The sequence below is a fragment of the Exophiala viscosa genome, assembly GCF_022695815.1.
Source record: "Exophiala viscosa unplaced genomic scaffold EDD37scaffold_9, whole genome shotgun sequence".
NCBI classification, from domain to species: Eukaryota; Fungi; Ascomycota; class Eurotiomycetes; order Chaetothyriales; family Herpotrichiellaceae; genus Exophiala; species Exophiala viscosa.
The window spans coordinates 160405-186585 of record NW_026944361.1 but is presented as its reverse complement, the minus strand read 5'-3'; the positions used below and the strand labels follow the sequence as shown (position 1 = coordinate 186585).

General features: G+C 52.0%; 10 protein-coding genes across 10 annotated transcripts; 5 read left to right on the top strand and 5 right to left on the bottom strand.

The window, feature by feature from the left end:
• Positions 1-401: 401 nt before the first annotated feature.
• On the top strand, positions 402-3431 carry EDD37DRAFT_495216 (uncharacterized protein). The gene has a single exon (XM_062813386.1). It carries the CDS (start codon positions 685-687, stop codon positions 3172-3174), a length of 2490 nt encoding a protein of 829 aa, XP_062667661.1. The 5' UTR covers positions 402-684; the 3' UTR covers positions 3175-3431.
• A 742-nt stretch (positions 3432-4173) lies between these two features.
• On the bottom strand, positions 4174-5637 carry EDD37DRAFT_652133 (concanavalin A-like lectin/glucanase domain-containing protein; the record flags this gene model as incomplete). The annotated part of the gene is made up of 1 exon (XM_062818430.1): positions 4174-5637. The coding sequence occupies one exon, from the start codon at positions 5635-5637 to the stop codon at positions 4174-4176; it is 1464 nt and encodes a 487-aa protein (XP_062667660.1).
• Positions 5638-7519: 1882 nt separating this feature from the next.
• On the bottom strand, positions 7520-8885 carry EDD37DRAFT_567688 (aquaglyceroporin like protein; the record flags this gene model as incomplete). The annotated part of the gene is made up of 5 exons (XM_062814161.1): positions 7520-7690; positions 7739-7766; positions 7863-7951; positions 8020-8449; positions 8539-8885. 5 exons carry the CDS (start codon positions 8883-8885, stop codon positions 7520-7522), a joined length of 1065 nt encoding a protein of 354 aa, XP_062667659.1.
• A 1573-nt stretch (positions 8886-10458) lies between these two features.
• EDD37DRAFT_495102 (glycerol kinase) lies at positions 10459-13022 on the top strand. Its single transcript, XM_062813384.1, has 5 exons — positions 10459-10767; positions 10831-10969; positions 11194-12046; positions 12098-12264; positions 12321-13022. Exons 1-5 carry the CDS (start codon positions 10595-10597, stop codon positions 12558-12560), a joined length of 1572 nt encoding a protein of 523 aa, XP_062667658.1. The 5' UTR covers positions 10459-10594; the 3' UTR covers positions 12561-13022.
• EDD37DRAFT_495103 (MFS transporter, MCP family, solute carrier family 16, member 10) lies at positions 13023-15119 on the top strand. The gene is made up of 2 exons (XM_062813385.1): positions 13023-13828; positions 13902-15119. Exons 1-2 carry the CDS (start codon positions 13485-13487, stop codon positions 15037-15039), a joined length of 1482 nt encoding a protein of 493 aa, XP_062667657.1. The 5' UTR covers positions 13023-13484; the 3' UTR covers positions 15040-15119.
• A 245-nt stretch (positions 15120-15364) lies between these two features.
• On the bottom strand, positions 15365-17576 carry EDD37DRAFT_495050 (putative choline dehydrogenase). The gene is made up of 3 exons (XM_062813382.1): positions 17025-17576; positions 16394-16977; positions 15365-16345 (listed from the first exon to the last, which is right to left on the bottom strand). The coding sequence occupies exons 1-3, from the start codon at positions 17414-17416 to the stop codon at positions 15498-15500; spliced, it is 1824 nt and encodes a 607-aa protein (XP_062667656.1). The 5' UTR covers positions 17417-17576; the 3' UTR covers positions 15365-15497.
• A 216-nt stretch (positions 17577-17792) lies between these two features.
• On the top strand, positions 17793-19522 carry EDD37DRAFT_593597 (Aldehyde/histidinol dehydrogenase; the record flags this gene model as incomplete). Its single annotated transcript, XM_062814543.1, has 2 exons — positions 17793-19078; positions 19132-19522. 2 exons carry the CDS (start codon positions 17793-17795, stop codon positions 19274-19276), a joined length of 1431 nt encoding a protein of 476 aa, XP_062667655.1. The 3' UTR covers positions 19277-19522.
• A 181-nt stretch (positions 19523-19703) lies between these two features.
• EDD37DRAFT_611279 (uncharacterized protein) lies at positions 19704-20729 on the bottom strand (the record flags this gene model as incomplete). Its single annotated transcript, XM_062815277.1, has 1 exon — positions 19704-20729. The coding sequence occupies one exon, from the start codon at positions 20727-20729 to the stop codon at positions 19704-19706; it is 1026 nt and encodes a 341-aa protein (XP_062667654.1).
• A 772-nt stretch (positions 20730-21501) lies between these two features.
• EDD37DRAFT_494922 (acetoacetate-CoA ligase) lies at positions 21502-24136 on the top strand. The gene is made up of 2 exons (XM_062813378.1): positions 21502-23339; positions 23397-24136. Exons 1-2 carry the CDS (start codon positions 21725-21727, stop codon positions 23810-23812), a joined length of 2031 nt encoding a protein of 676 aa, XP_062667653.1. The 5' UTR covers positions 21502-21724; the 3' UTR covers positions 23813-24136.
• On the bottom strand, positions 23913-25790 carry EDD37DRAFT_567141 (uncharacterized protein; the record flags this gene model as incomplete). The annotated part of the gene is made up of 4 exons (XM_062814131.1): positions 23913-24447; positions 24509-25043; positions 25097-25648; positions 25697-25790. The coding sequence occupies 4 exons, from the start codon at positions 25788-25790 to the stop codon at positions 23913-23915; spliced, it is 1716 nt and encodes a 571-aa protein (XP_062667652.1).
• Between the last annotated feature and the right edge of the window lie 391 nt (positions 25791-26181).

Sequence of the window (26181 nt, the reverse complement as noted above, 5' to 3'; positions counted from 1 at the left end):
ACGAGTCGTCGTCAGACAGAAACTATTTGACCTAGAGCGCGCAGATTATACACGGTCTTCGTGCTATTCAGACTGTCAGACTGCCATATTCATCATGGGCTTATAGCCCTCGTGATCGATTGTGCTAGTACACGACAAAACAGTGCTGCCCTTCTCCATGCATCGTGCTCAGCTTCACCGAGGGTTCAATATCGACAGGAAGTGTCATGATGTCGATACCTCAACGCTTTCCTATTCCTCGTAGCACCATTCTCCGTATTATCACAGCCTCGGATTTGGCTCATCCGGACCCCCGATTTAGTAAGCAGAACCATATTTGATCCGACCGGCGGACGGACGAAGGAAGGACGAAGCGCGGTCAATGCGCCGAAACCTCAGTGCTTCACGTTATTGACTCGTCAGCCAGGCACAGCAGGCATCAGTATCGATGACTACGGCTTGCGGTAGTTGAACGTTCCAGAACATCGCATCACGTTGTGCTGCGTACTTGCCCGATCACACTTGCGCCAATCAACTCATCTCATCGCATCGACTGCTCAGTCAGCAAGATTTGTGCTGCGGTTGTCTGTACATTCTCTCATGAACAGGCTATACACATCCGTTGCACACTCAATCTGATCCTTCCTCCGTCCATCTCGAGCGAAATCCCCGTGTCCCGACTTAGGCTCCCGTCAGCCAATCGACATGGCGCAACCATCGAGTAATTCCACTTCCCCATATGATGACCATGGACTTGGTTCAGATCATGGCCAAGGTCCACCACGAAAGAAGATGCGCAAAGGGACCAAAAGCTGTCTAGAGTGTCGGCGCAGAAAGATCAAGTGCAATTTTGAGCCTGGGAGGCCGGCCATATGCAATGAATGTCATGCCAGAGGGTCAACTTGCATTGACCAAGAGCATGGAGATGTCCAGACATACACGAACCCAAGCACGGAACAGTCCAACTATAGTCTGAGAGAGCGGGTGTCACAACTGGAAGACCTGGTGAAACAGGTACTACACCGCTTACCCGAAAAACAAGGAGAATCGACATTCACACACGCCGATGCGGATCAAGTCGATAGGAATCAGGTTGATGCCCAGGCAGCTGGAGTGCTGAAAAGCCTCAAGAGCTCACTTCGTCAGGCTGAGGTCAATGCACAAGAGTCGATACTACTTCCAGGCGGCATTCGGAACAGCGCACCGGCGCTGACATTGTTCGACAATGCGGTTCTTACTCGACAAGACAGTCAACCAGTGGTATCGAGGGAGCAGTACAACAAGAACAAGGCCCTGCTAACCGCACTGAACAAGTTGCTGCCCTCTCCTCACGACTTGGAAATCATCCTCGAGTCTTCACACGAGTGGTGGACGATCTGGCGCAAAATGTTCCCCGAGATCACCGACAGTCGTTGCGAAACCATCAAAGAGTCCGTCTCGCATTCTCTGCGATCCGAAAAGCCTGCCGAACTCGCCAAAATCATGCTCTGTATTGCCATTGGCATCCATCAACTACCACTGGAATTTGATTGGTCAAAACTGTATATTAAGGAATCACCGGGAGAGCTGATGGAAAGATATATTGCTACGGTCAATAGGCTGATCACCTCCGATGATGAGATTGCCGCCACAGTCGACGGCCTCGAGTGCATGATGCTGGAAGGAAAATACCAGATCAACATGGGTCGGCCCCGGCGCGCCTGGCTTCTATTTCATCGAGCCATTGCATTTGCTCAGCTATTGGGCTTGCACAAGTTGGCAGGACGTACCGACAAGACGTCACTTGATTACCAGCGGTCCGTCAACATCTGGTGCCATCTTGTGTTGAGCGACAGATATATATCTACCTTCCTTGGTCTGCCATATTCGGTTGCTGACCAATTCGTCACGCCCTATCTTCCTGGCACAGGCCTGCCTCCGACAGGATGTAGTCCAGGTGAGGTATACGCGGGGAAAATGCTTCCGATCATCACTAGAATCAATGATCGGAATCAAAGCGTCGTTCCCATGGGTTACTCTGCCACCCTACGGCTGGATCAGGAGATGGAGGAATTATATGCCGCTCAGGATCCGACGTGGTGGAGCCTCGAACGTTTTCCGGGAGCCGGCGCCGACGACCACTTTGACCGACTACAAACACAATTTTTCCATCATCAAGCACGCCTCCTCCTCCATATGCCGTTCATGCTACGATCTTCGGCAGACAAGAGATATCAGTACTCGCATACGGCTGCACTAGACAGTGCCAGAGAGATGATCAAGGTCTTCAACGCCCTCCGTACCAACCCCTCAGTTGGACCGTTCATCTGCAAATTGATCGACTTCCAAGCCTTTACCGCGGCGATGCTCCTTTTGCTCAATTTATGTGGTTATGCTCAACAACAACGTGGCAGTAACTCTCAGCCTCCAGATCTTGAACAAGATCAAAAAGACTCTGAATTGATCGATTTGACGATCGCACTTCTGAAGGATGCCGCCAAAGAAGGAGGAGGCGTCGTTGCTGCGCAAAGTGCCCAGGCTCTTGAAATGCTGGCCAAGATCCGGCAAGGATGTGGAGGAGATGGGGAGCAAGAAAGTCGTCCTAAAGACGGTGACACATGTCAAGTCTCGATTCCATACTTCGGTACTATCTCCATCGGAATAGGCAAGCATTTCGTGCCTATAAAACCGGGTACATATGTCCAGCGCCCGGGTGGGACATCCGCCAGCATCACTATACCAATGGGACGTGTTTCCAACACAGGTCTACCGACACCACCGTCTGTCACGTCGACCAGTACACGAGCTTCTCCGTTAACTGCTAACATCGACAACCCTCATATGCAGCCTCATTCGGTTTCTCGAGCACCGATGTACAATTCGAACGATTACAGCGCACAAAGCTTCGATCAGGCGTGGCCCGAGACCGACGACGCGTTCGTCACTTTCGACAGTTTCATGGCTTTTCCGCCACAAGGCCCAAGTGAGCTTCCTTCCGTCAGTACTGCGACTAGCCATTCTGGTTTCACACCTCAGCAGCAGAGTCCTTTTACTGGGGCTGTCACCGACTTCAATGCCGGTGTTGCTCTGGGTGGTCTTGGTAGTGCGTTGATCGGCCAACCCTTTGGCATTCTTCCTTACGGTCAGAACGGCGGCGGCATGGACCTTGATCAAGGGTGGAATTGGTTTGGTGTGGATGCACCTGTTATGCAGTGAGGTGTTTTAACATGGCCACAGCTTGACCATTTGTCATCATGCATTCCGATATTTGCGACCAGATGCGAGGCATAGTGGTGGTGGGAATGTACTCTACTCTGCATTGCGGGTTTACAAAAGCAAGAGTCGTTCAAGCTGGGTGGGTGTATCTGGCAGGACATTCGACGAGGATCGAAACGAATTAAGTGTTACGTTATTTAGATACCCCAAAACAAAGCTCATTATACCAGATCTGATGTTACCTTTCGCTGTACAATAGTCCGGGAGGAGAATTGGATTGCCGTGTCAACTGATATCATTGATACGATGCATATGTCGAGCCTGTTTCCAGAAAAAGAGGCACAGTCGACCGCTGTTGCTCCTCAGGCTCAAAGTAGATACCATTCTCGTTGCCATCCTGGATTCCTACGCACACAACGATAGAGCTGGCCTTTGGCAGAGGGGAGGCCATTAGCTCTACCGTACAGTGCTTCTTGTCTTGCTGTTGAGGCATCCACTGTTGTGATCCAGCTTGACTCTGGATATGTGTCTCCGTTCTATGCCCTGTCAGGCGGTGCTACTTCTTCTGGAAACAGGCTCGCTGGTATCAATGATATGATGTATTTGTCTTGAAACAGTATATGTTCCCCATAGTCTTGTTCATCATCATGCTCATAATCCTATCTCTTTCGCCCATTAATCTGCCAAAGATCTTGTAGATATCATAATGCCATATATTCATCGTCCAATTGCATTCATGTCCAATCTATCTTTTGTCCGTTCAGGTTTCCAAAGTGGGTATTATTTTTCAATCCATGATGCCCTAGCTGTTGCCAAATCTATATTTCCAATCCAGTAGTATCCAAATGTACATGCCATTTTTTTGGTATCGTGAAATCCGTAAGTAATAAAGTCGTCAATCGTCGAATCGAACTGAATCGAAAAGTGTCGTAAAAGTAAGAGCTGTCGCTCTGAGAAGTGAAATGAAGAAATGAAGAAGAGTGGGCGGATCGAGACGTCTCACGAGAAGAAGCGTCGCCAGCCACTGCCGCTGTGACCACCCCTTCCTGAACTTCCGGAATGCCCACTCCAGCCGCTGTGACCATTTGATGAGCTCCAGCTGCTGCTGTCCGATCCGGCTGCTGTGGTTGCTGCTGCTGCGGCTGATGTTTGAATTGTTGTCGCTGCTGCTGCTGTCGTGGCTACTGCCGTTGTGACAGCCGCTGATGTCGCCTCGGCTGTTGCAGGGTCTGATGTCGCAGCGGCAGAAGTGGCTTCCGCAGTGTCGACGGATGTGGTCTCGGTGACGACGACGTTGGTCGTTGTTGCGGCGGCGGCCGTAGTTGTAGCAGCGTCCGAAGACTCTGCGGAAGTGTATGTGATGAAGGTGGTTGCAGTCGTTGCGCCGGTGATGGTGCTGAGATCGCCAGTCGCAGAAGCGGTAGCGACGGCCGTAGTTGCGGCAGCAGAAGTCTCGGCGGCGGTGGTGGCAGCTGCTGATGATTTTGCTGATGTGGTGGCCGCTGCAGTTGATGATGCGCCGTTGTCGGTGTACACTTTCAGGCTGTTGATGAGCCAGTATGTGTCCTCGAAGGCGGAAGGGTTGTTTTGAACATAGGCCGAGCAAGTTGATGCTTTCGCACTGCAGGCTGTGTCTGTCGACCACACGTCGCCGGCCCAGTCGCCGCAGAAGGTGACGTCGAAGACCAATTGCTGGTTCTTGACTTTGTCGTCAATGTCGCAGCCTCCTGTGAATTGTCCTTGAGGGAGGCCCCAGCCGGATGGGTCGGGACTGCCGCTGGTGATGTCGGATGGGATTGCGTCTCTGGAGAAGAACCAGATGCTGATGGCTTCGCTGGTCCATTCCGTGGCGAAGACACCGCCGCCAGCAGAGTTAAAACCACTGCCGAAACTGCTGTCGTCTGTACTGCGGATCGAACACCCGGCGTTGCTGGATTGGTCGGCGGCCTGCACATAGCAATTGTCGGTCTCGAGAGTGCCGGAGAAAGCTCCAGTGTTAGTGATCGTGCAGCCGTCGCTAGTATGCATGGCCATGTTGTTAGCAGATTGGTCGTTCACGCCCTCGATGATGTCGATTTCGCCGTTGTTGGGCCAGTCCTCTCCAAGCATCCAAAAGGCAGGCCATGTTCCACAGGCACCAGCTGGCATGTGTGCGAGGTCGAGGACGACGAGACCATGTTCGTAGGTGTTTTTGCTGGCTATTCTAATACTGTCTCGACCGCGGCCAGAGGCAGTGTTTGTAGAATCGACTCCCATGTAGACAGCACCATCCTGAATTTTGTAAAGGCCCTCGCTTTCGGCAGTGCTGTATGAGACGTAATTGACGTAGCCGTTGGTTGGATCGTCGTCCGTGTAGAAATCGAACATGTCTGCAAACGACGACGACGAATAGTCATCTTGGACAACGTAGGATGCGCTGGATGTCGTAGTAAGTAGGGTCAATAAAGCGATTGAAAAATGCATACTTGTGGTTTGCAATGCGCCAATATATTGGAGTGTAAATGCAATTGCAAGGCTTGGGAATGAATAGTCTGGTACGCCATTTGGAACCGGACCAAGAACTAAGGATATATAGAGGCATTCTGACCTTTGTCCGCCACAGTATCATGAGGTTGGAGAACAAAGAACGCAACTCGACAATAGAAATGCGCGTGGTGGGAGAAGGCTTTGTTGACGCTCGGACTTGCTGAGCCGCCACAGTTCTGCAACAGGCGAGCTGTCATTGGGACCAACAGCAGTTGCGAGCGACTATAGATGTGGGGCAGGCGTAGGAAGGCCAACCATACGGTTGGTTGAGATCTGAGTAAGCATGGACATCGAGGTGCGTCCCGAGTGTATGGCACAGACCACAAATGGCTGGGACGTGGTCGAGAGCCGCCGGGATGGAGCGCTGTCGCCATCGCCGAGAGGTCGGGGGACTGCCGCTAGAACCTCATGGTGAACTGAATTCTCCGAAGCATGACCTCTGACTCGATCTGCCATGGAGGATTGTGGTGGTCGGCGTTGAAACATGAGTTGAAGGTGGATAAAAGTAGGGAGATGACGCACTCGGGCTTGCGCGCAACTCGACTTACTCTTCGCTGGATGCTAAATGTTGGTTTTGGTTGTTGGAGAGGTTAGGACACAATCCCAGAGGAGGCCTTCTCACGAGCGATGTCAAGCCGGGTCAGGGATGCCAAACCGTTTTTAAACACTCAATTAAACACCACTGGACGCGCGATTCGGTAGAAGAGGCGCGAGAATAGTGCTTCGCGTGATGGATTCTTCGAACGATAACGCCGCGGAGCATGCCTGCGGCTCTGCCAGACAGAGCAAAATCCCGTTCCACGGCATCAGGGCCACAACAGATGGCTCCCAGTGGATACGTGAGTGTGGATTGAGACTGTGGCTATGAGTGTCATCTGGCACACTGCCCACGGTGTCCAGCCATGCTCACTGCTGTTGACGTGTTGTTTGGTGGTGTGAAAGAGAAGTGAAGTGTGTCTAAGCTCTGGTAATTTCCCTAAACCAAGCTAAACCCAGAATGGAAGGTCACCCATTATCAGCCTTGGCATCTTGGTGCCTCACCCCTTGTCCTGATGTTATCTCCAACACTTATCTTCGATCATTCCTGACGAGAACCTCTTTCTACAGACTAACGTCAGGCATCGGAACGACGCCTCTATGGTATCTGGGGTGAAACTCACCGAGGAGTACCTACGATACTGCACCGGCCTGGACAAGACCAGCTCTCAGATAAGGCCTGTGCTTGAGCCCATGGCCCGGGCTACCGCGCAACAAGGGACCGTGCCTCAGGTTGGTTGATGCTCAAGCTGTTCAGCCACACCAACCTCTGCTCACGACTCCTATGACCGAGGTCTATAAGGGTGGTCACCCCACCATGGATCAGCACTTGGAGGATCATCCCTCAAGGCCACGTAGGTAGATGATGACCCTTCCATATCCCAAGGAGGCTGGTCCGGGGCAGTGGCTGCAATGAGGCCCGGGATGCCAGAGACGGTAACCTGGTGCGCAACACAGAGTGTACCTAGGATGTGAGTGAAGTCTTCCTGGTATTCATATGTCACAAATTCTTGCGGTGGAAAGGGAGGTCACCAGTGAGGATAAGTATAAGCTGCAGCGTTTTGTTATCGGTGGACGTCATGAAGTCAACCGTGTTGTTCTGTCAAGTGTAGTTCCTATCTTTTGTGCCCTGAATGCCTACTAGAGTACATCGCCAATTGCGTCCGATTTGCCGCAAGGTGACCACCACATCATTTGTGCTATTCTCCATCGCTGGACTGATTGATGACCGCCGTACTCATCTTCTCCGTGAACGGTCTTGGCCGGAGTCGTCATCAACCACTCAAACCTCGGAGTTATATGTGTTTGACCATGTCCTTCTGTTCAAGTTCTGGGGCAGCAATCTTGCCAAACCCAGGGCCTTTGTGTTGATTGGGGATTCGCCGGTGAAGAGGAAGACATCGTACAAGAAGCCGCCAAATGTGCAGCCGAAGAATGGGGCCACCATTGGAACCTGCAAACTGTTAGCAACTACAAACGACCTAGTTCGACAGGAACTGACCCAAAAATAGTAATTTCCGGCACTCCAACTGGTTCAGACGTCAGCAAGCTTTAACCGATCACACGCGGACATATCGAAGGACCCATGCTTCACTGGCACAGTCTTCCAACGGGAATGAACTTACACATGGTGGCCATATCCTAGCATGTAACTCACCAATCTTGGTCCGAAATCTCGAGCAAGGTTGATGGCATAACCTGTCTCCCAACCGAACTGCAGAAAGAAGATCAGATCAGTACGAAAGATATCGGAGCACAGCGGGTTAGTTTAGGGGTACTCACGCATGCACCAATTCCAAAGATCACGAAGAACAATCCCAGTGGAGTGAGGTTACCAGCCCCAAGGTTTCCGTCGTCCTTGAGGGCGTAGATCAAGAACATGAGGAGAGTGCTGGCGATGAACTCCGAAAAAAACTGTCCAGTCTTGGTCATGAACTCAGCTGGATAGGTGCAGAAGATCCCAGCAGTGGCGTTTGCCGAGAAACCAGGTACGGTCCTTAATCCGGGCCCTCCCTCATACACATCGATGGCTGACTTGTAATTTCCATAGACCACAGCTGCGGCGCACATCGCCCCCAATACTTGAGCAAGCATGTAGAAAGGGAACTTCCGCCACGGAAACTTGCGGAAGACACAATTGGCGAATGTCACTGCTGGGTTGAGATGTGCTCCCGATATTCCAGCGGTATAAACACCAAGCATTACTCCCAGACTACAGTGTCAATTAGCAAGGGACCGTGGTGGTGAGTGCGCGGGTGCCCTTGGAGAAGCATTCCGTGAAGTGCAGTGTTTGGTACTTACCCCCATCCCCATGAGATCGATTGATAATCACCCTTGAGTCCATTACTGAGAACGACCTGAGCCACGACGCCGTCGCCAAACAGGATTAGAATGAATACACCAAAGAACTCGGCGAATGGTTCGCGGCAGAAGTGACGTATTCGACTCCAAGTGAGGTCCGGCTCAGCTTGGACGACGTCCTCATGAGTCAAGTGATGATCGATCAACGGACCATGCTCTCTGAATGGGGGTTGTCCTTCGACGGTGGTGTGACGGTGCTCATGATGGTGGTTATTGGGTAGAGGTGGGATTGATTCGTTGTGGGTGGTAGGTGGTGTCGACGACAACGACTCTTTCTCGAGTGCCATATTATGAATGTCCTTGGCAGCAGTATGAGGATAAGTGATAAAGTGAATCTGGTCGGTCGCCATCGTGTCAGCAAATTTCAAGCTGGACGTCCAGACATCTTTATGACTTTGTCGACTCGAGCCGAAATGGTCCTAGTTTGCCTCTGCGGAGGTCACACTTGCCGGGCGGAGGCTTGCGGGATGTCGAAGCTGTCATCGAGTGGAACGCTGGGGAAGTTCTGGGGCCTGATTGCGAGGGTCTCTGCAAGCGAGTCGAAACCTACCTGCATGGCAGAGTGGCGGCCGCACGAATGGAATGACTGACCCAGCAATGCGTCTTCGAGAGCTCGGGGCATCCATGCCGAATGACCACACGAGAATCCGAGACAGCCGGTAGATCTGTGACCAGCAACCCCGAGCAATGGAAGGTTCGTGACTTCGTGGCCTGCAAGAATGACATCGCCGTTACTTGGCCTGAAATCGATCACATCGAACTTTTTCTGAGAGAAACAGGTGGTGAGCACTTTCTTCTCAGCTCGGCCAACAATCCTCCGACTAATCACACAGAGACTGGGGGGGTCGAACTGAGACTGACGTATCATTCGAGTCAGATGTGCTTACGGGATTATGGGACCTCGAATGTCATAGCTGGACGCCTATAATAAAGCAAGCGTCACACAGACGCAGCTTGCGGTTCCGGAAAAACGGACGGACATATTTGCCAGTTATTGTTGGTTCGAGTTGGAAGACGTCGAGACTTGTGTCTCTGCATAGTCCGGGGCTCTGCCTGACGCACAATCTGGGGCTAGGCCATATTCCGCGGCCAAAGGAAGACTTGTCTTCGACCAGGACAACACCAGGTTGCTGGTGCTAGGAAGAGAAAAGCCTGCATAATCATGAACGTGAAGCTTTGTTACCCCGCATTTGAAGGCATGGGTCCATGATGCGAGAGCGTTTGATGAAGTTGCAAGTGACTCCGGGATGACTTCCGTAAAATCAGCAGCCAGCATCTGGCGGCCTCAACGTCTCGTGTTTCTTCCTGCTTAGCTCATCTATTTCGCGCATCACTTGTACCGAACGAGGCCGCCGGAACGATCAAGGGATAGTGATCAATACGAAGAGGCGTTGGTGATGTTGCATCTATTCGGAACTATCACTGCGCTATGCAAGGTGATCATCAACCCCTCTTTGGCACAAGCTTGGTCAAGGGTCCAATTGTGGCCTGACCACCATCAAGCACAAGGCCTCCATCCTAGTGGTTGGATATGGAGTGCTACGCCGCATGCACCACCTGCATGCAACTAGATCAGCAACTTTACCTCTCTTTTTCAACCTCGATACAACCAGCTTCATGCGTCTCGAGAACAGGGAAACGGCATTTACTCCTTCAAGCACCGACTATATCCTGGCCTGAAGGGTCTAGAAGGAGTCTACACCTGCAATCGATGTTCAATTGAATTGAAGGGAAATTATCCCATTAAGTCCTAATTCACGTGGCTGGTGAAAGCAGGTCACTAGCACTCCACAAACCCCGGACTCCACGAAGCACCAGTCCAGCAATTCGGGGTAAAGATACCGAAACCTCGCTTACACACAAACGAACATCGAGATAATACCTCTCCACCAAACTTCGAGTCCGAGTCATTTTCAACATTGCAGAGACAAGACAGCTATTCTTCGAACAAAATATCCATTTGGCCTGAAATCTCGTCCGAACCAAAGTTGATTGGATGCTAGCAGCAATCAGGAACAAAATGGGCGACACCACCAAAGGCTCGCATGAGACCTTCGTGGGATCCATTGATCAGGGAACAACGTCGACCCGATTTCTCATCTTTAAACCGGATGGGGAACCTATCGCTTCTCATCAGATCGAGTTCAAGCAGATTTATCCACATCCTGGGTATGCTTCAGCCCCACCCCATATCAAGACCGTGCCAGAAGTACTGACAAAGGACGTACGCAGTTGGCATGAACATGATCCGCTCGAGATCATTGAGTCAGTCCAACAATGTATCGAGGGAGCTGTGAAAGACCTTGAGAATCAGGGCCACTCCGCCGCGAATATCAAAGCTGTTGGAATCACCAATCAGCGAGAAACCACTGTAAGTGAATATTGAGACATCCTCCATCCATTCGATACCCGACACACTCGGAAATTCCGTCCTTATCTGACTGAGAGTCCTCCTACGTGCCGAGTGCCAACACTACGATTCGCTTCAGGTGTGCACCTCGGTCGAACGTTGCCCCATATCGTGACTACCGGATTCGCACCGCCGGCAACTGCGCGGTTCCCCTCAGGTCATCAAACTAACATTAAGGTCTCTAGGTACTATGGAATCACGAGACCGGCGAACCATTGTACAATGCCATCGTGTGGACAGATACACGCACAGCAGCCCTGGTCCGCAAACTCAAGCAGCGCCTAGGCGCAGACCGACTTCCAGATCTCTGCGGTCTACCATTGTCCACATACCCATCCGTCGGCAAATTACTATGGCTTCTGGAGAACGAGCCCAAAGTCAAAGAAGCCTACGACAAAGGCATCCTGGCTTTCGGCACCATCGATGCCTGGTTGGTGTATCGTCTTAACGGCGGTCCCAAGAAGAATGTCTTCGTGTCTGACCCGACGAATGCAAGCCGGACCATGTTCATGAATCTCAAGACGTTGAACTATGATGACCAGCTCATAGATTTCTTTCGCCTGGATGCCAGCAAAATTCACCTACCGAAAATCACGCAGTCATCGCATCCGACAGCGTACGGAAGTTTGGATTCCGGGGTGCTCGAGGGTGTGCCTATTACAGGCTGTTTGGGCGACCAATCAGCGGCATTAGTCGGGCAGAAAGGGTTTACTCCAGGCCTGGCCAAGAATACGTATGGAACGGGATGCTTTTTGTTGTACAACGTCGGCGAAAAGCCGGTCTTTTCCAGCCACGGGCTCCTCGGCACTGTTGCGTATGACTTTGGCGAGGGTAAGCGAATGTACGCTCTTGAAGGGAGTATCGCCGTGGCAGGGTCGAGCGTCAAGTTTCTCGTCGACAACTTTGGGTTCGTCGAGTCTTCGAGCAAGATCAGTCAACTGGCTCAAACCGTCGACGACAATGGAGGAGTCGTTTTCGTCACGGCGTTTAGCGGGTTGTTCGCACCCTACTGGATAGATGATGCCATGGGAACCATTTGTACGTCTCCGCGCCATGCTGATTTGTGCCAGGGCTGACCTCTCCTCTCAGACGGCATCACAGCGTATACTCAGCGCGGCCATATCGCACGTGCTACGCTTGAAGCAACATGTTTCCAGACTCAAGCCATTCTGGCTGCGATGGAGAAAGACTCTGGCCACAAACTGGCGGAGCTCGCCGTTGACGGGGGCATGAGTAACTCGGATCTTTGCATGCAGGTATGCTTTCCCTTTTCGTTTGCTTCTGACATGCAGTGCCGCTGACGCTGTACCAGACGCAATCGGATTTGATTCAGATTCCAGTGATACGCCCGAAGATGCGCGAGACGACGGCGCTAGGCGCTGCTATTGCGGCAGGTCTTGCTGTTGGTGTTTGGGAGAGTATTGATGAGTTGAAAGAGATCAACCTTGAGGGTCGGACAGTTTTCAAGCCGCAAATGGAAGAGGCTAAGAGCAAAGAGATGTTTGGAAGATGGGAAAAGGCTGTGCAGATGTCGAAAGGATGGTCGTCGTGAAGAGGAAGCGCAATTGCAGTATCGAAGCCAGCGTACAAGAGTTCCTGGTCCCTCACCTCTTCGCAACAGATGATATCAGGTTGCGCACCCAAATCAAGATCATCGACTGGTCAGAGACCACATATCAGGTCGGCCATTCTGCGAGGCTTGTTTCCGAAAGCTACGCAAATCAAGTTGATGATTTGTTCAACACTGGACAGCATGAAGCTACCCAAATGCTGGCCCATTGCAGGGCGACTCGAGTTGACTGCCAATCGGACAGACCTATTGTCTTACTGTTCTGCATATTGGTTCACCGTGACTCTCACCAGCAAAGCCATCGTACGGTCATAGGGCGGATTGCTGTCGGTGTTGCTTCTCCGTCCAAGACATTTGATGCGGTGAAAGTCTCTGTGACGTCCAACCACAAGCGATGTCGGACTTCTTTCAGCTGCAAGAATCTGCCAAGACCGGCATTATCAGCGGGTCATTCTCTGTTATTACAATTTCAATACAGCACGAAGGCCCCATAAGAGTGTAAATCTGGGGACTACCTGGTATCAGCTCTCATATACACCGTCACATACGGGATCGTTTCAAGATACAAAAGTCCCCCTCTTTTAAGCCACGGCTATGGCGGCACAGATCAGGGACGAAATGCATCACAAACTCCAAATTGCAGATTGGCTTTGGGCTTCACCACGCAAACCTAACGCAAATGGGCCAAAAGGATAGGATAATCTTCATCCGACGACCGTACCGCGTTGGAGAATCGACGGATATCCGTAGACCGTCATCAAGCAATCATGGCGGCTTCTTGTTCTTTTGACTCAACGTTCTCACCTCGCCATCCTTTCACATCCTCTCAGTGTTCTTGTTGTTGCCACCAACACTGCCCTTTAAACGGCAGGGACAATTCACCGGCACCAATGATACCGACCCAGCATGGCCAGTATGTCAAGTCAAGACACCTACACCTACACACCCTCCAACCACGAAAAGGAAAAGGATACCGACATCGATGCCATCCAACACCAACATGCCACGCCTGCACGGCATAGTGCCGACACCGACACCGATGACGACAATGACGAGGCCATAGTCCCAATCCACACCCTCACCAAGGAGAACAGCCAGCCTGACCTGCGAAAAGTCGCCAGCAATACCTTAGGCCGTGTAGCCTCGCGCCTCAGCACCCGTCACATAGTCGACCCCGGTCCACCACCAGATGGCGGCCTCAAAGCATGGACGCAAGTCGCCATGGGCTGGATGATATGCGTGGTGACATGGTGAGTCAAACTTCCCTTCCCTTTTTGCCCCCTACTCCAAGCCATACCAGAGCTGACCGGTATGAATGTGAAGGGGCTACATCAACTCCTTCGGCGTTTTCCAAACCTACTACACCGAAACCCTAGGCCAATCCCAATCCACCATATCCTGGGTCGGCAGCTTGCAACTCTGGACCGTGTTTTTTGCGTCGGCATTCTCCGGCCGCGCCCTCGACGCCGGCTTCTTCCTCCCAGCCCTGATCGTCGGTTCCACAATACAGCTGCTGGGCATCTTCATGACCAGCCTATGCACCAATTTCTGGCAGCTGCTTCTCGCTCAAGGTCTATGCACAGGTCTAGGGTCAGGCATCTTCTTCTGCCCTACAATGGGTCTTGTGACGACATACTTTGCCAAAAAGCGAGGGTTGGCCATCGCCATCGTCACCACGGGAAACTCCTTCGGCGGCGCCGTCTATCCTGTCATCGTGCGCCAACTTTTGCCAAAATTGGGGTTTGGTTGGACCGTGAGGGTATTGGGGTTCGTCAATCTTGCGCTCCTTGTTACGGCCCTTGCATTCATGCGTCCGCGCTTACCGCCGCGAAAAGCCGGGCCGCTTCTCGAGTGGAGGGCCCTCTATGAGATTCCGTATGATTGTGTGTTGGTCGGCATGTCGTTGGTTTTTGGAGGGTTGTTCTTTTCATACTATTACATAGCGAGCTACGCGCGTGAGATCATCGGGATGAGTTACGAGGACAGTTTGACTTTACTCATCATTTTCAACGGCGCCGGTGTGCCTGTCAGATTGTTGACAGGGTATATCGCCGACCGCTTCACGGGACCGTTGAACGCCATGGTGATTTTGTTGTTTGTCAATGCGTTCTTTGGATTTCTGTGGATCGCGATACGCACGGAGGGTGGGCTGTATGCCTTCGCGACGTTTTACGGGTTCTCGGCGGGGGCGTTCCAGTGTCTTTTCCCGACGACGGTGACGAGTCTGAATAGTGATCTCAGCAAGAATGGCGTGAGGTTGGGCATGGCGTTCTCAATCTTTAGTTTCGCGGGTCTTGCGGGTCCGCCGATTGGTGGTGCGTTGTTGCAGACGAATGGTGGTGGAAGAGGAGGATATCTTGCTGCTCAGTTGGGGTTGGGACTTGCTACGACCTGTGGAGCGCTGTTCATGGTTGTTGGGAGAGTGTACAAGGCGGGTTGGAGTTTGAGGATAAAATGCTAGGATGCGTTTCCAGCTATGACCATGCAAGTAGCAGATATTTAGGATATAGGAAGTTAGGAACGCCTCTGGTAGTCGTATGAGGTTCGTCTTAGCTTTATGAGGTACTCTTGGACTGATCACGCCATCGCAAGGCTCTGTTGCCAATACCCAATGTCGAACTCACCACGGATATGTTGTCCGATAGCGAAGAAGCACTGGAAAGTTTCTTATCTCGGTGGTTGGACCCGTGGCCGCACATGTCATCGCCAACTTGGCCTTGAGGGCCGTCCCCTCCACCTTTGTCGTCCACGCATTGAAACACGTTTGTTCATTAATTCCAGCAACGTATAAGTCACACATCATGCGACGGGCTGTTCATTGGATTCTATGTCCGTGGACAAGGTTCGGGACGCGCTACCATCTCATGACTACGAAGGCTATACATGGGTTCACTGATGCAAGTCGCAAGCAAATCCTTCTCACAGCCTCGCCCGCAGCGGCGAATCCCAGCTTTGCTTGATACAATCAGCGCCCTTCTCGGCCACAGCATAAATTGTAGCCTGGATGTGCGCAGAGACTTGCATCGGGAAAATACTCGCATCAACGACGCGAACATTCGTTGTCCCATATACTTTCAGATTGGAGTCCACGACACCGCCACTCTTGCGAGGCAACATCGAGCACGTGCCGACAGGATGCCAATCTGTGATCGTGTTTTCCACCATCCAGCTATTCCAATCGACTTCAGGCTCTTCCGGAGGATACACACGCTTGACAACAATGCTGTTCATCGGAGACGTCCGACAAATTTTGTCGCCAAACTTTTGCGCTTCGACCATGACTTCGTAGTCGATCTCACCTTCGCCTTCGTAGTACTTTGGATCAATCAATGGTTTGCTGCTCGGCGCCGCGGTGTTTATGTGTATACTGCCTCTGCTGTACGGGTATTGCAGGACTTGCATCAGTGTGGCGTATTTCTTGCCCTTCTCGCCCTTGAACACCGGACTGAAGTTGCCGTGGTCCATGATGTATTCGACCGAACCAACATTGGCCTTGGGTAAGAATTGGTGTTGCAGAAGCTGGTTCATCAGGTAATCCCTCGACGACTTGCGGTGGCTGGTCGCGTATTCGCGTGCCTTCTCAGCTAGCTTCGAGGCTTCTGGGACAAATGTGGATACAGGAACGTAGGCGAAAGACGATGGTACTGATGTGTACAAGCCTGTCCTTGATTCCTGGTATTGCTGGAATGCCTTGCGTTCGAACTCTGGATCGGCGTAGTCGTCGGGAGTACTTATGTGTGGGGACAATTCGTAGACCGCCATCGTCACTAGCATGACCGTTAGCACAGGGAGGCTGCGCTCGCGAGCAAACTCACTAGGATGCTCCTGCAGGTTCTCCCCGACATTGGGGTTGGCTACTTGGACCTGAATGCCCGCCTTCTTGAGGATTTCGGGACTGCCAATCCCAGAGAGCTCTAGAAGATGGGGCGAGCCTACCGACCCACCAGACAGGATGACCTCCTGTGTGCAGCTTGCCGTCAGTGTGACGCCGCCTGCATTGAACGCAATACCACATGCCACCTTGTCTGCCGACGTAGTACCTTGCTGCCAGAGGATCTTCTCGACTTGGGCGCCTGACAAGACTTTCAGATTTGAGCGGTGGCTGCTTGGGAGAAGGTACGCGGACGCAGAATAACTCCTTGTCGCTGTCTTTGGGTCAGCAGCAACGACCGATGTCCAAGCTCCCACATTCGACCCGCCAAAGTGTGCCTCATTCGTGGCGATGTTGAGTTTCTGTAGGGTATCGTGCCAGTAGTTGTGCGTCTCGGAGAGATGGGCCCCGACCGACGTTTGTACAGGCCCTGCAATACCATGATCACCATCAGTGACCAGGAACTTGAACTTTTCTGCATTGGCCCCCGAGGGTCTTTTCAGACTCTCGCTTTTCATGAAATAATATCTTCGGTCATGATCAGCCATGCGATCCCGCGAGAACAAGCTACTTACTTGAGGCCGGCCCAACCCCAACCTGGGTTACCAAGACTTTCCCACCCGTCATAGTCTTCTCGAGCAGCTCGGTTCCAGACCATGAAATTCATGGCACTCGTACCGCCAACCATTTTCCCTCGCGGCCAAGGAAGAGTCCTGCCGTTGAGACCAGGCTGCGGGATGGTTTCGAAGGCCCAATCATGTTCAGTGCCAATCGTCTGGCCCATGCGGCCTGGGACAGTGACACGAGGATCGTCGAACACTGGTCCTCCAGCTTCGATAACACCAACCTTCACATTGCTGTCTTCGGATAATCGAGATGCGACGACGAGGCCTGCTGTCCCACCACCCACGATAATGTAGTCCCAAGCGGTTTCGGAGAACTCCTGCGGCGTACAAAAACACTCCATGGTTGTAAAGGCGTAGGAGAAATGCAGTTAGATCGGAAACAAGGACTTGACGTTGCTATGACTTGGGGCCCAGTTATAATCATATGTAGGCGATTGATTCCAGGCGCGAAATCAACCAGAGTATTCGATGCGAACAAACCGAGATGCTGACACCTTGAAGAGATGCGGAAGTACTCACGAGCCTATCAAAAGTGGGGGACGTCCATGTAACACGACCCACACGGGCAAGTCTCGAATGCCGAATGTGGCCGGTATTCGATGCATTGCTTGAGCACAATATGTGCACTTGCTCAAAATCGAAGATGCTTTTTGCTTGTTCTCAAAATATCATTGACCTGCACACAAGGTCATCCTGGGCAAATTCCGTGGGCCAAACATGGCTGCAAGCGTCAAAACACCCGTGCCTCTGATCATTGACGGTGCTCCGGCTACGGGGTCATATTCATTTCCTGTGACCAATCCCAGCAACGGCGACGAACTGTGGGAGGCCTGGGGCGCTACATCCACCGAAGCAGACGCCGCGGCCGCTGCAGCTGCAAAAGCCTTCCCTACATGGGCAAATGTGAATTATGTGGAAAGACGGAACCTTCTCAACAAGGCTGCCGATTGCCTTGTTGAACGTCTAGCGGAGCTCAAGAAATATGTCATGGAGGAGACTGGAGCGACCAGTGATTGGGCCAATTTCGATTGTAACACGGCAGTCGGGATCTTGAGAGAAGTTGCAAGCAGAGTTTCGACAATAGCTGGGACCGTGCCGCAAACCTTGGACACTGGACTCACGGCTCTCGTATGTCAAGTACCGTACGGCGTTGTTCTGGGCATTTCACCATGGAATGCAGCATCAATCCTGGGCATACGGTCGATCGCATATGCATTGGCAGCAGGAAATACCGTGATCCTCAAAGCTTCCGAACTGTGTCCGCGTGCGCATCACCTGCTAGGAGACTGCTTTCGAGAGGCAAGGTTTCCACCAGGTGTGGTGAACGTGATAGCACATTCTCCAGAGAAAGGGCCAGAAGTCATCGGTGCTTTGATCAAACATCCTGCCGTCAAAAAGATCAACTTTACCGGATCCACCCAGGTAGGCCGCATTCTGGCTCAATTAGCGGCGAAGGAACTCAAACCCATTTTGCTTGAACTTGGTGGCAAGGCTCCCACCATTATCCTCGAGGATGCGGATGTTGAAAATGCTGCCATGGGTGTCGCGAAGGGATCGAATCTTCATGCTGGACAAGTCTGCATGGCGACTGAGAGAGTCATCGTCTTGGAATCTGTTGCATCAAAGTTCGAAGCGGTATTGAAAGAGACATACGCGAAGCTGTATGCCGATGGGTATCTCCCACAAGCTGCCGCTCAGCCGTCGGGAGCACAAAAGGTCAAAGATTTGGTTGACGACGCTCTCAGTAACGGAGCTGAGGTGGTGGCAGGAAAGCCTGGGTTCCATGGCTCGGAGAAGAGGGCAGTACCACCCGTCGTTGTGAAGGGAGTTGAGAAGTCCCGGATCTACTACGAAGAGTCGTTTGGTCCAGCGATATCCATGATTGTTGTACCGACCGTCGATGAGGCCGTCAGAGTAGCCAATGACACTGAGTATGGTCTGTCTGCGGGAGTCTGGGGTTCTCTGTCGAAAGCGCTGGCTGTCGCAAAGAGGATCGATAGTGGGTGAGTAAAGCCTTTTCAAGGAAGCATGCAACGTCACTGACAGAGACGACCAGAGCTGTGCACATTAACGACTCGACAATTCATGATGAGCCTACCTTGCCTCACGGAGGAATGAAGTCAAGTGGTCATGGTAGATTCGGCGGTTCTTGGGGTATCGCGGAGTTTCTGACGACGAAGACGATCACGTTCAAAATCTGAAACATCGTAGTTCCTCGAAACCATGGTGTTGTGGTAGCCTGCTGCGGCCGCGATGGTGATTGACTGTGTGGAAAGAAGATGATGATGTTCACGTGGAAACACGACGCGTCGCGTTGGAGAGATTTGGGGTTAAATAAGGAAAGAACCTTGAGCATTGCCGAGGTTGAGAGGGTTACAACGACCGACATGTGAGCACCACGAAACGGAGTACATAAGTTGTTACCCTACGGAAACGCATGAACTGTCGTGTAGGCACGCTTTGAAAAATACAAAACGCCTTGGGTATCTCGTATGTTCTAGCTGAGTCTATGATTTATCTGAGAGCGTTGTACAACCTGGTTCGCACAATGTCGCAAACTTCCCCGTGTCGCCTGCCATACTCGGCTTCGTTTCCTGTATGGCTCGACTATTCCATTTGCAGCGCCATCTAGACAGTGAGATTTCTCTGCAACCTCTCCACAACTGTTTCGAGCTCAGTGTTTCGATCCTCCAGCACGGCAAGCTCCTTCTGCATGGCCTCTTTCTCGGACCTCAATTGTTGCATCTTGGAAGCCAGCTTTTCTCGATGCTTCAAATTCTCCTCAAACATATTCTCCATCTGACTCATCAGACTTTTCGTATCCGTTGAGCCACCAGCGGTCACTTGAGTCTGGAGCTCCTTGTTGGCGGTCTCGAGTTCGAGGATTCTGTGCTCCATCGCCGTAGACTTGGCTGTTTGCCAAAGATCATCACCTCCGATGCGAGATTGTCGTGAGGACAGCATAGACACGGGTCTTTGCGGCTTCGACCAAAGCGCCTGTGCCAGCTTCTCGCGTAACATGAGAACGTTGGCCAGATCCTCGTCTCGTAGTTGCCGGATGGCTTCGTGTTCTCGTCGCTCCCGAGCGAGCATCTCACGAGTCTTCAAGATATTGGTGAGGTCCTCGTCACGGACGGCGAAGTATGCCTGATATCTGTCTTCCCATGTCTTCTTCTCGGCTTCTAGCTCGTAGACTCGGGATTTCAGGTCCAGGTAGTCTTGTGCCATGACCGTGGGACGACTTTGTTCTGCATGAGCCACCTTCTGAAGTAAGGACTGAAGGAGCTGTTCCATGGGGCCCGCCACATGGCTTGGATGAGTGACTTCGGGCTCGTCAGGTGTATCAGGGGCGAAATCGAGTGGGAGGTGATGCACGGTAGGTGTCTTCATGTTCAAGTCTTCATCGTGAGGGATATCCATTGCTAGGGTGGACATGGAGTGGTCGGTGGATATGGAGTCTCGTCGCCCGTCTTCCCTGGCATGTAAATCCAGACTCGTGGTCACCAAGTTATTGTCTGCTTGCCACATTCCGATTCTCTTTTTGACCGAGTGCTCCGACATGGTCTCTGAAAAGCTTGAACCGCGACTCGAGGCGACAGACATTGCAACTGAATGTGAGGAAGATGTTCGTGTAAGGTTCCCTGGAGTCCACATGCCGCAAAAGAGAAGGATTTTCAGAGCAAGATATTGTATGATGATGGAGGAGATGTACTTACCGTCGAGATTTCAGGATGAAGGCAAGCATTAAAACATTCTGGCGAGAAATTGATGAAACGAGGAGATCTTTTGCGCTGCCTCCGTGACACGAAGCCGTGACCGAGGTGAAACATCACATTCCTCAGACTCTGATAGGCGAGGCCACTGCCAATGGATCTGCAGATTGGTGAGTTAAAAAATGGGGATTGGACATGACCCTTAGCGAGAGTCTGGAAGACGACAGATTGGAAAGGTGAATGGAGCGCCAGCCTGAGAGTCGAGTTGAATGCAGGAGAGATGGACGAGAGTCGTATGGTCGCCCGCAAATTTAGAAAACACGTTCGCCAGCCTTGGCAAAGGGATGAAACACCTTCAACACAGGAACCTCACCTTGCACAAATGTTCCTAACACGATCCACCAGAGGTAACACTCACTGCACGATGTCAATCAACCATAATGAGGACTCGAGCGTCCCATCTTCACCTCCGCAGAGTCCAGCGCCGTGAGGACACATCTTCTGCGGCCAAATCCGTACCAGGTGCGCAAGACCTAGAAACACCGCAAGGCGTGGGAAACAAGTGAGTCCGTTGCAGGTGTGTGCAATACCATCGCACAAAGGCTGTACAAATGGCGGAAAATTCCCAATGCGCATCTGCACCGCGATTGTCGTGCCGCTGGTGAAGACAACAACAACATCAAAAAGAGACAGCGAGATGGTTATTGACCGGTAGATCCCCGGTTTAAAGTGGCATTCTGCTCCAATGTTTCTCCTCACAACAATGACATGATCCTCGGTATCTTTGATCATGCGTCGGCTTTCCATAATCGCCATGCCGGCCACTTAGCGGGCACAATCAATGTCTTCTCAATGTGGTTTCCTCACAACTCATCACCCAGGGGCGAGTGGTAGGGGCAACTTCGCATACCAGTGTACTGCAACACTCAGGCCATCATGACAAGTTCAAATGGTGAACCAGAAGTCCTCTGGCGCCCTCCGCCGGGAGAGAAAACCCCCATGGACAAATACCGTCGGCATGTCAATCAGCGGTTTCACCACAGTCTACGCAACACGATGGAACTCGCGGACTTCTCATTCAACCAGCCCCATGACTTCTGGATAGATCTCTATGGATACCTAAACCTGGTACCTCCGCTGCCGCCCACCACCAAAAAGGCATATGACGACACAGTCCCGATGAGCCAGAATCCACCATTTTTTCCAGGCCTAGAACTGAACTATGCTGAGAATGTGCTATTCGCGAACCCGGATCCTGAAGCCGTAGCCCTGATAGGCATACGAGAAGACCAGGACATCTACAAAGACGAACCCGAAATCATCACGTGGCGAGAGTTTCGCGAAAAAGTGCGCAAAACCGCCAGCGCTCTCAAACGTTGTGGCATCAAACAGGGTGATCGTGTGGGCGCTCTAGTCGCGGCATCGACTTGGGCCATTGTTCTCTTCCACGCTGCCGCGTCCATCGGCGCCATCTTTACATCCATCAGCCCTGAGCTCGGAGTGGAAGGGTGCGTCGCCAGGCTGCAACAAGTCAACCCGAGCATCCTTTTCGTCGACAGCCATGTAGTGTACAAAGGGAAGACAGTATCCACTGACCAGAAGGTGGACGAAATCCTGCACAGAATGACTTCTCGACCTCAGACATATATCATTCCCGTGGCAGCCACGAACTCCAGGCTGGCCAGCGTAGACGACTTCCTCAGCAAATCCAGCTCTTCCGACGAACTCACATTTACAAGAGTATCGTTCAACCATCCTCTCATGATCTGCTACTCTTCGGGGACGACGGGAGCGCCCAAGTGTATCGTCCATCGACACGGCCTGATCCTCCAGCTGAAGAAAATCTCTGTCCTGCACAACGGTCTGGCTCCAGGAGACGTGATAATGCAGTACTCAAGCACATCCTGGGTAGTATTCTACGTCATGTGCGGGCACTTATCAGCCGGCGCGACGGTCGTCGTCTACAACGGCAGCCCCTTATTTCCTGACGCAAAGCAACTCCTCCGCATATGCGACAAACACCGGGTGACTTTCCTTGGTGCCTCGCCACGATTGCTGCTCGAGGTAGAGATGTCAGGTACCATACCAAAGCAGGAATTCGACCTCTCACCGTTACGTATGGTCTACACTACCGGCGCCCCAACGACAATTGAACAGTATCGATGGTTCTATCGATCATTCCCACCTTCTGTCCAGATTTGCAACACAGCGGGCGGCACCGACACAGCCACGTCCATCCTCGCACTGGATCCTTCCGGACCGGTATACGCAGGTGAAATGCAGGTGGCGGCATTGGGAATGGCCGTTGATATCTTAGATCCAAACACCGGCGAGTCAATGTCACAGACAGGCGAGGCCGGAGAGATGGTCATCACGAAACCCTTCCCAAGTATGCCGTGCTTCTTCTGGGGGGACAAAGACAACAAGATCTACAAAGCCGCATACTTTGAACGCTTCACCAACGTAGACGTCTGGGCACAACACGACTGGTTGAGCAGGAATCCCAAAACAGGTGGATATACCATGCACGGCCGAAGTGATGGCGTTTTGAGTAAGTATCCCACAATCCCACAATAGCTATTTAGCCCGTACTGACGAAGTGTCCTAGATCCGTCTGGCATCCGCTTTGGCAGCGGCGAAATCTACGCCATTGTCGAAACCCAACCATTCACCGAGTACATCAGCAACAGTCTGTGCGTCGGCCGTCGAAGACCCAAAGATCCTGACGAGCAAGTCTTCTTGTTCCTCGTCATGAAAGCTGGTATTAACCTGACCCAACAACTTCGCACGCAAATCAAGACGGCCATCCGCAACGCCCTGTCACCACGGCACGTGCCTAAATTCGTCCTCTCAGTTCCGGACATCCCAGTCACCATCAACGGCAAGAAGGTTGAGATCGCCGTGAAACAAGTCCTAAGTGGCAAAGACGTCAAGGCTAGTGCCACAGTGCAAAACCCCGACACGATAGACTTCATGAAGCGCTTCCGGGACCTCGAGTCCGAGCCCAAGGACACGAAACTATAGATGGTCCATATAGAAATATACTTCTGGGGCACATTCTCTCGCCCCCACAAGATATCGAGATGATGTCCTTGCAGTTCAACAAAAGATCATGGCTGTGCCATTACAACTTCGCTCTCTCCCTTCCCACCTCCTTCTTCGCCCTCTCCCTCAACTCTCTCCGCAATATCTTCCCCGAAGCATTCTTCGGAATCTCATCAATAAACACCAAACCCCCTCTAAGCTGCTTATACGGCGCCACCCCTGCTTTGACAAACCCTTTCACCTCCTCAACAGACACTCTAGCCGTACCGACCACCGTCACATAAGCCCTGGGCAACTCCGAACTTGGGTCATCTGGCGCAGGCACGCCAATGACCGCCGCCTCCAGGATTGCAGGGTGCGTGACAAGCAAGTGCTCAAGCTCCGCCGGCGCAATCTGCAAGCCCTTATACTTGAGCAGTTCTTTCTTACGGTCAACCATATAGAACTTGCCAGTGCGTCGAACAGCAATGTCACCAGTGCGAAACCAGCCATCGTGAAATGCGTCCTTGGTTGCCGATGCGTTGTTCAAGTAGCCTCTCATGACCGTGGGTCCGCGAACGAGCAATTCTCCTGGTTCTCCGTCGTTCACGTCATTATAGTCATCATCGACCAATCTGGGTCGCAGGTCAGCATAACCAACTCAACCCCGAGATTGCCTCGCATCGAGATACGCACCGAACTTTAAGACACGGGAGAATAGGACCAAGACTCCCCATTCCATCGTCCTGATGACTCTGGCCCATCGTGAGGGCGCCAGTCGTTTCACTTAACCCCCACGATGGCGCAATCAGGGCACCTTCAGCGATCCCGAGCCGAGCACTGGCAGTGGTCTGTAAAATCGCACCCATTGGTGCGCTTCCGGTGCTGGCATCCTTGAGCCAAGCAAATTGATCCGTCACATCAGGACTCTTGGCTATCCTGAGGTATATGCTCGGAACAGTGAAGAGATAGGTGATTCGATATTGCTTAGCGTATCGCAGGAATTGATCCCATTGATATTTTCTCATCCAGACGACAGTTCCGCCTCCATAGAATGCCGAGATAAAGTATCCGAAAAGTCCGGATATGTGACTGGCTGGGAGGTGAGCCAGTGTACGAAAGTCAACATGCTCATAAGTCCCCTGCTCCAGTTGCTTGTGTGCAGCCTCGCGACCTTGGAAGTGCGTGATGAACACCTGCGAGACCAGGTTTGCATGCGATAACATCACGCCTGGTGTAGATCTTAGTACGGAAAAGGGGCTGACACTTTGTCTGGGTGTTTACCTTTTGGTACACCTGTCGTTCCCGATGACCAGATGATGACGATGATACTCTCCTCGAGCTGGTGTTGGTCTGTCAGTCTCTCCCAGTCAAGTTGCCGTCGTGACAGTATGTCGACGTTATCGAAAAGTCTTCTCAGACTCCATGATGGTATCGATTCGAGGACCAGGACGTTTTCTGGTCGGATATGGCACGTCATTGCTGCTTTCCAAGCCACGTCCTTTACCTCGGAGCTGCAAATAATCACTTGCGATTGAGCAAGCCTCACTTGATGGACGAGCTCATCAACTGTCAAAGAAGCGCTTGCAGCAGAGTAGACACCACCAGCTGCAATGATGCCGAAGAACACTGCTGGAGCCATGGATTGGCCATGGCTCATAACGGTAACAACATGTTTGTTCGGTCCTTGGGCACCAATGCCATAGCTGGCTCTCAAGCAGTGTGCGATCTGCTGGCTCAACCGTTTCAATCCCTGCTTAGTAAGGCGACATGAGGTGTCTTCCGCCGATGCATGGAGAACGGTGTCATCTGTTGCCAGGCTATGTTCTGAGTCTGCTTTCTCTGATAAACGAGCACGTCTTCAACAGTGTGAACCAAGCATACCGAAGAGAAGGGTTAGCAAATCTAACTTCGGCCACTCCACGTTTGGGTACGCGAGGTTCCGGTAGATTCTGATAATTGCAGCAGGAGTATCCATGGACGAGGCAAATCGTGTCATCTGGTGACCAAGCAAATCTCGATCTCAGTGATGAGCGAAGGGGAATGTTAGCCATGATATCCAAAGCCTACCCAGGATCCTTCTGGCTTTATAGACTGCCAGTGGCAAGGGTGTGGTCGCCATCATTGCAATCTATTGATTGAATCATTGATGAATGCACCATATGCCTCAAACATCGCGAAGCAGGCTTCGGTCGTGAGCAAGATGGCAGCCTACCGGCACAAGCAGCTGACGGCCGGCCGGCTTTGTAAGTTTGTGGGGGATCCGTGTTGCAACCCCAAGTCCGCTCCCCAGCTGGGGATGATCGCTCGGAGTTCCGGTCTATCGAAAGATGCGTCAGAGAGTGTTATTGCATTGGTCGTGAGCAGTG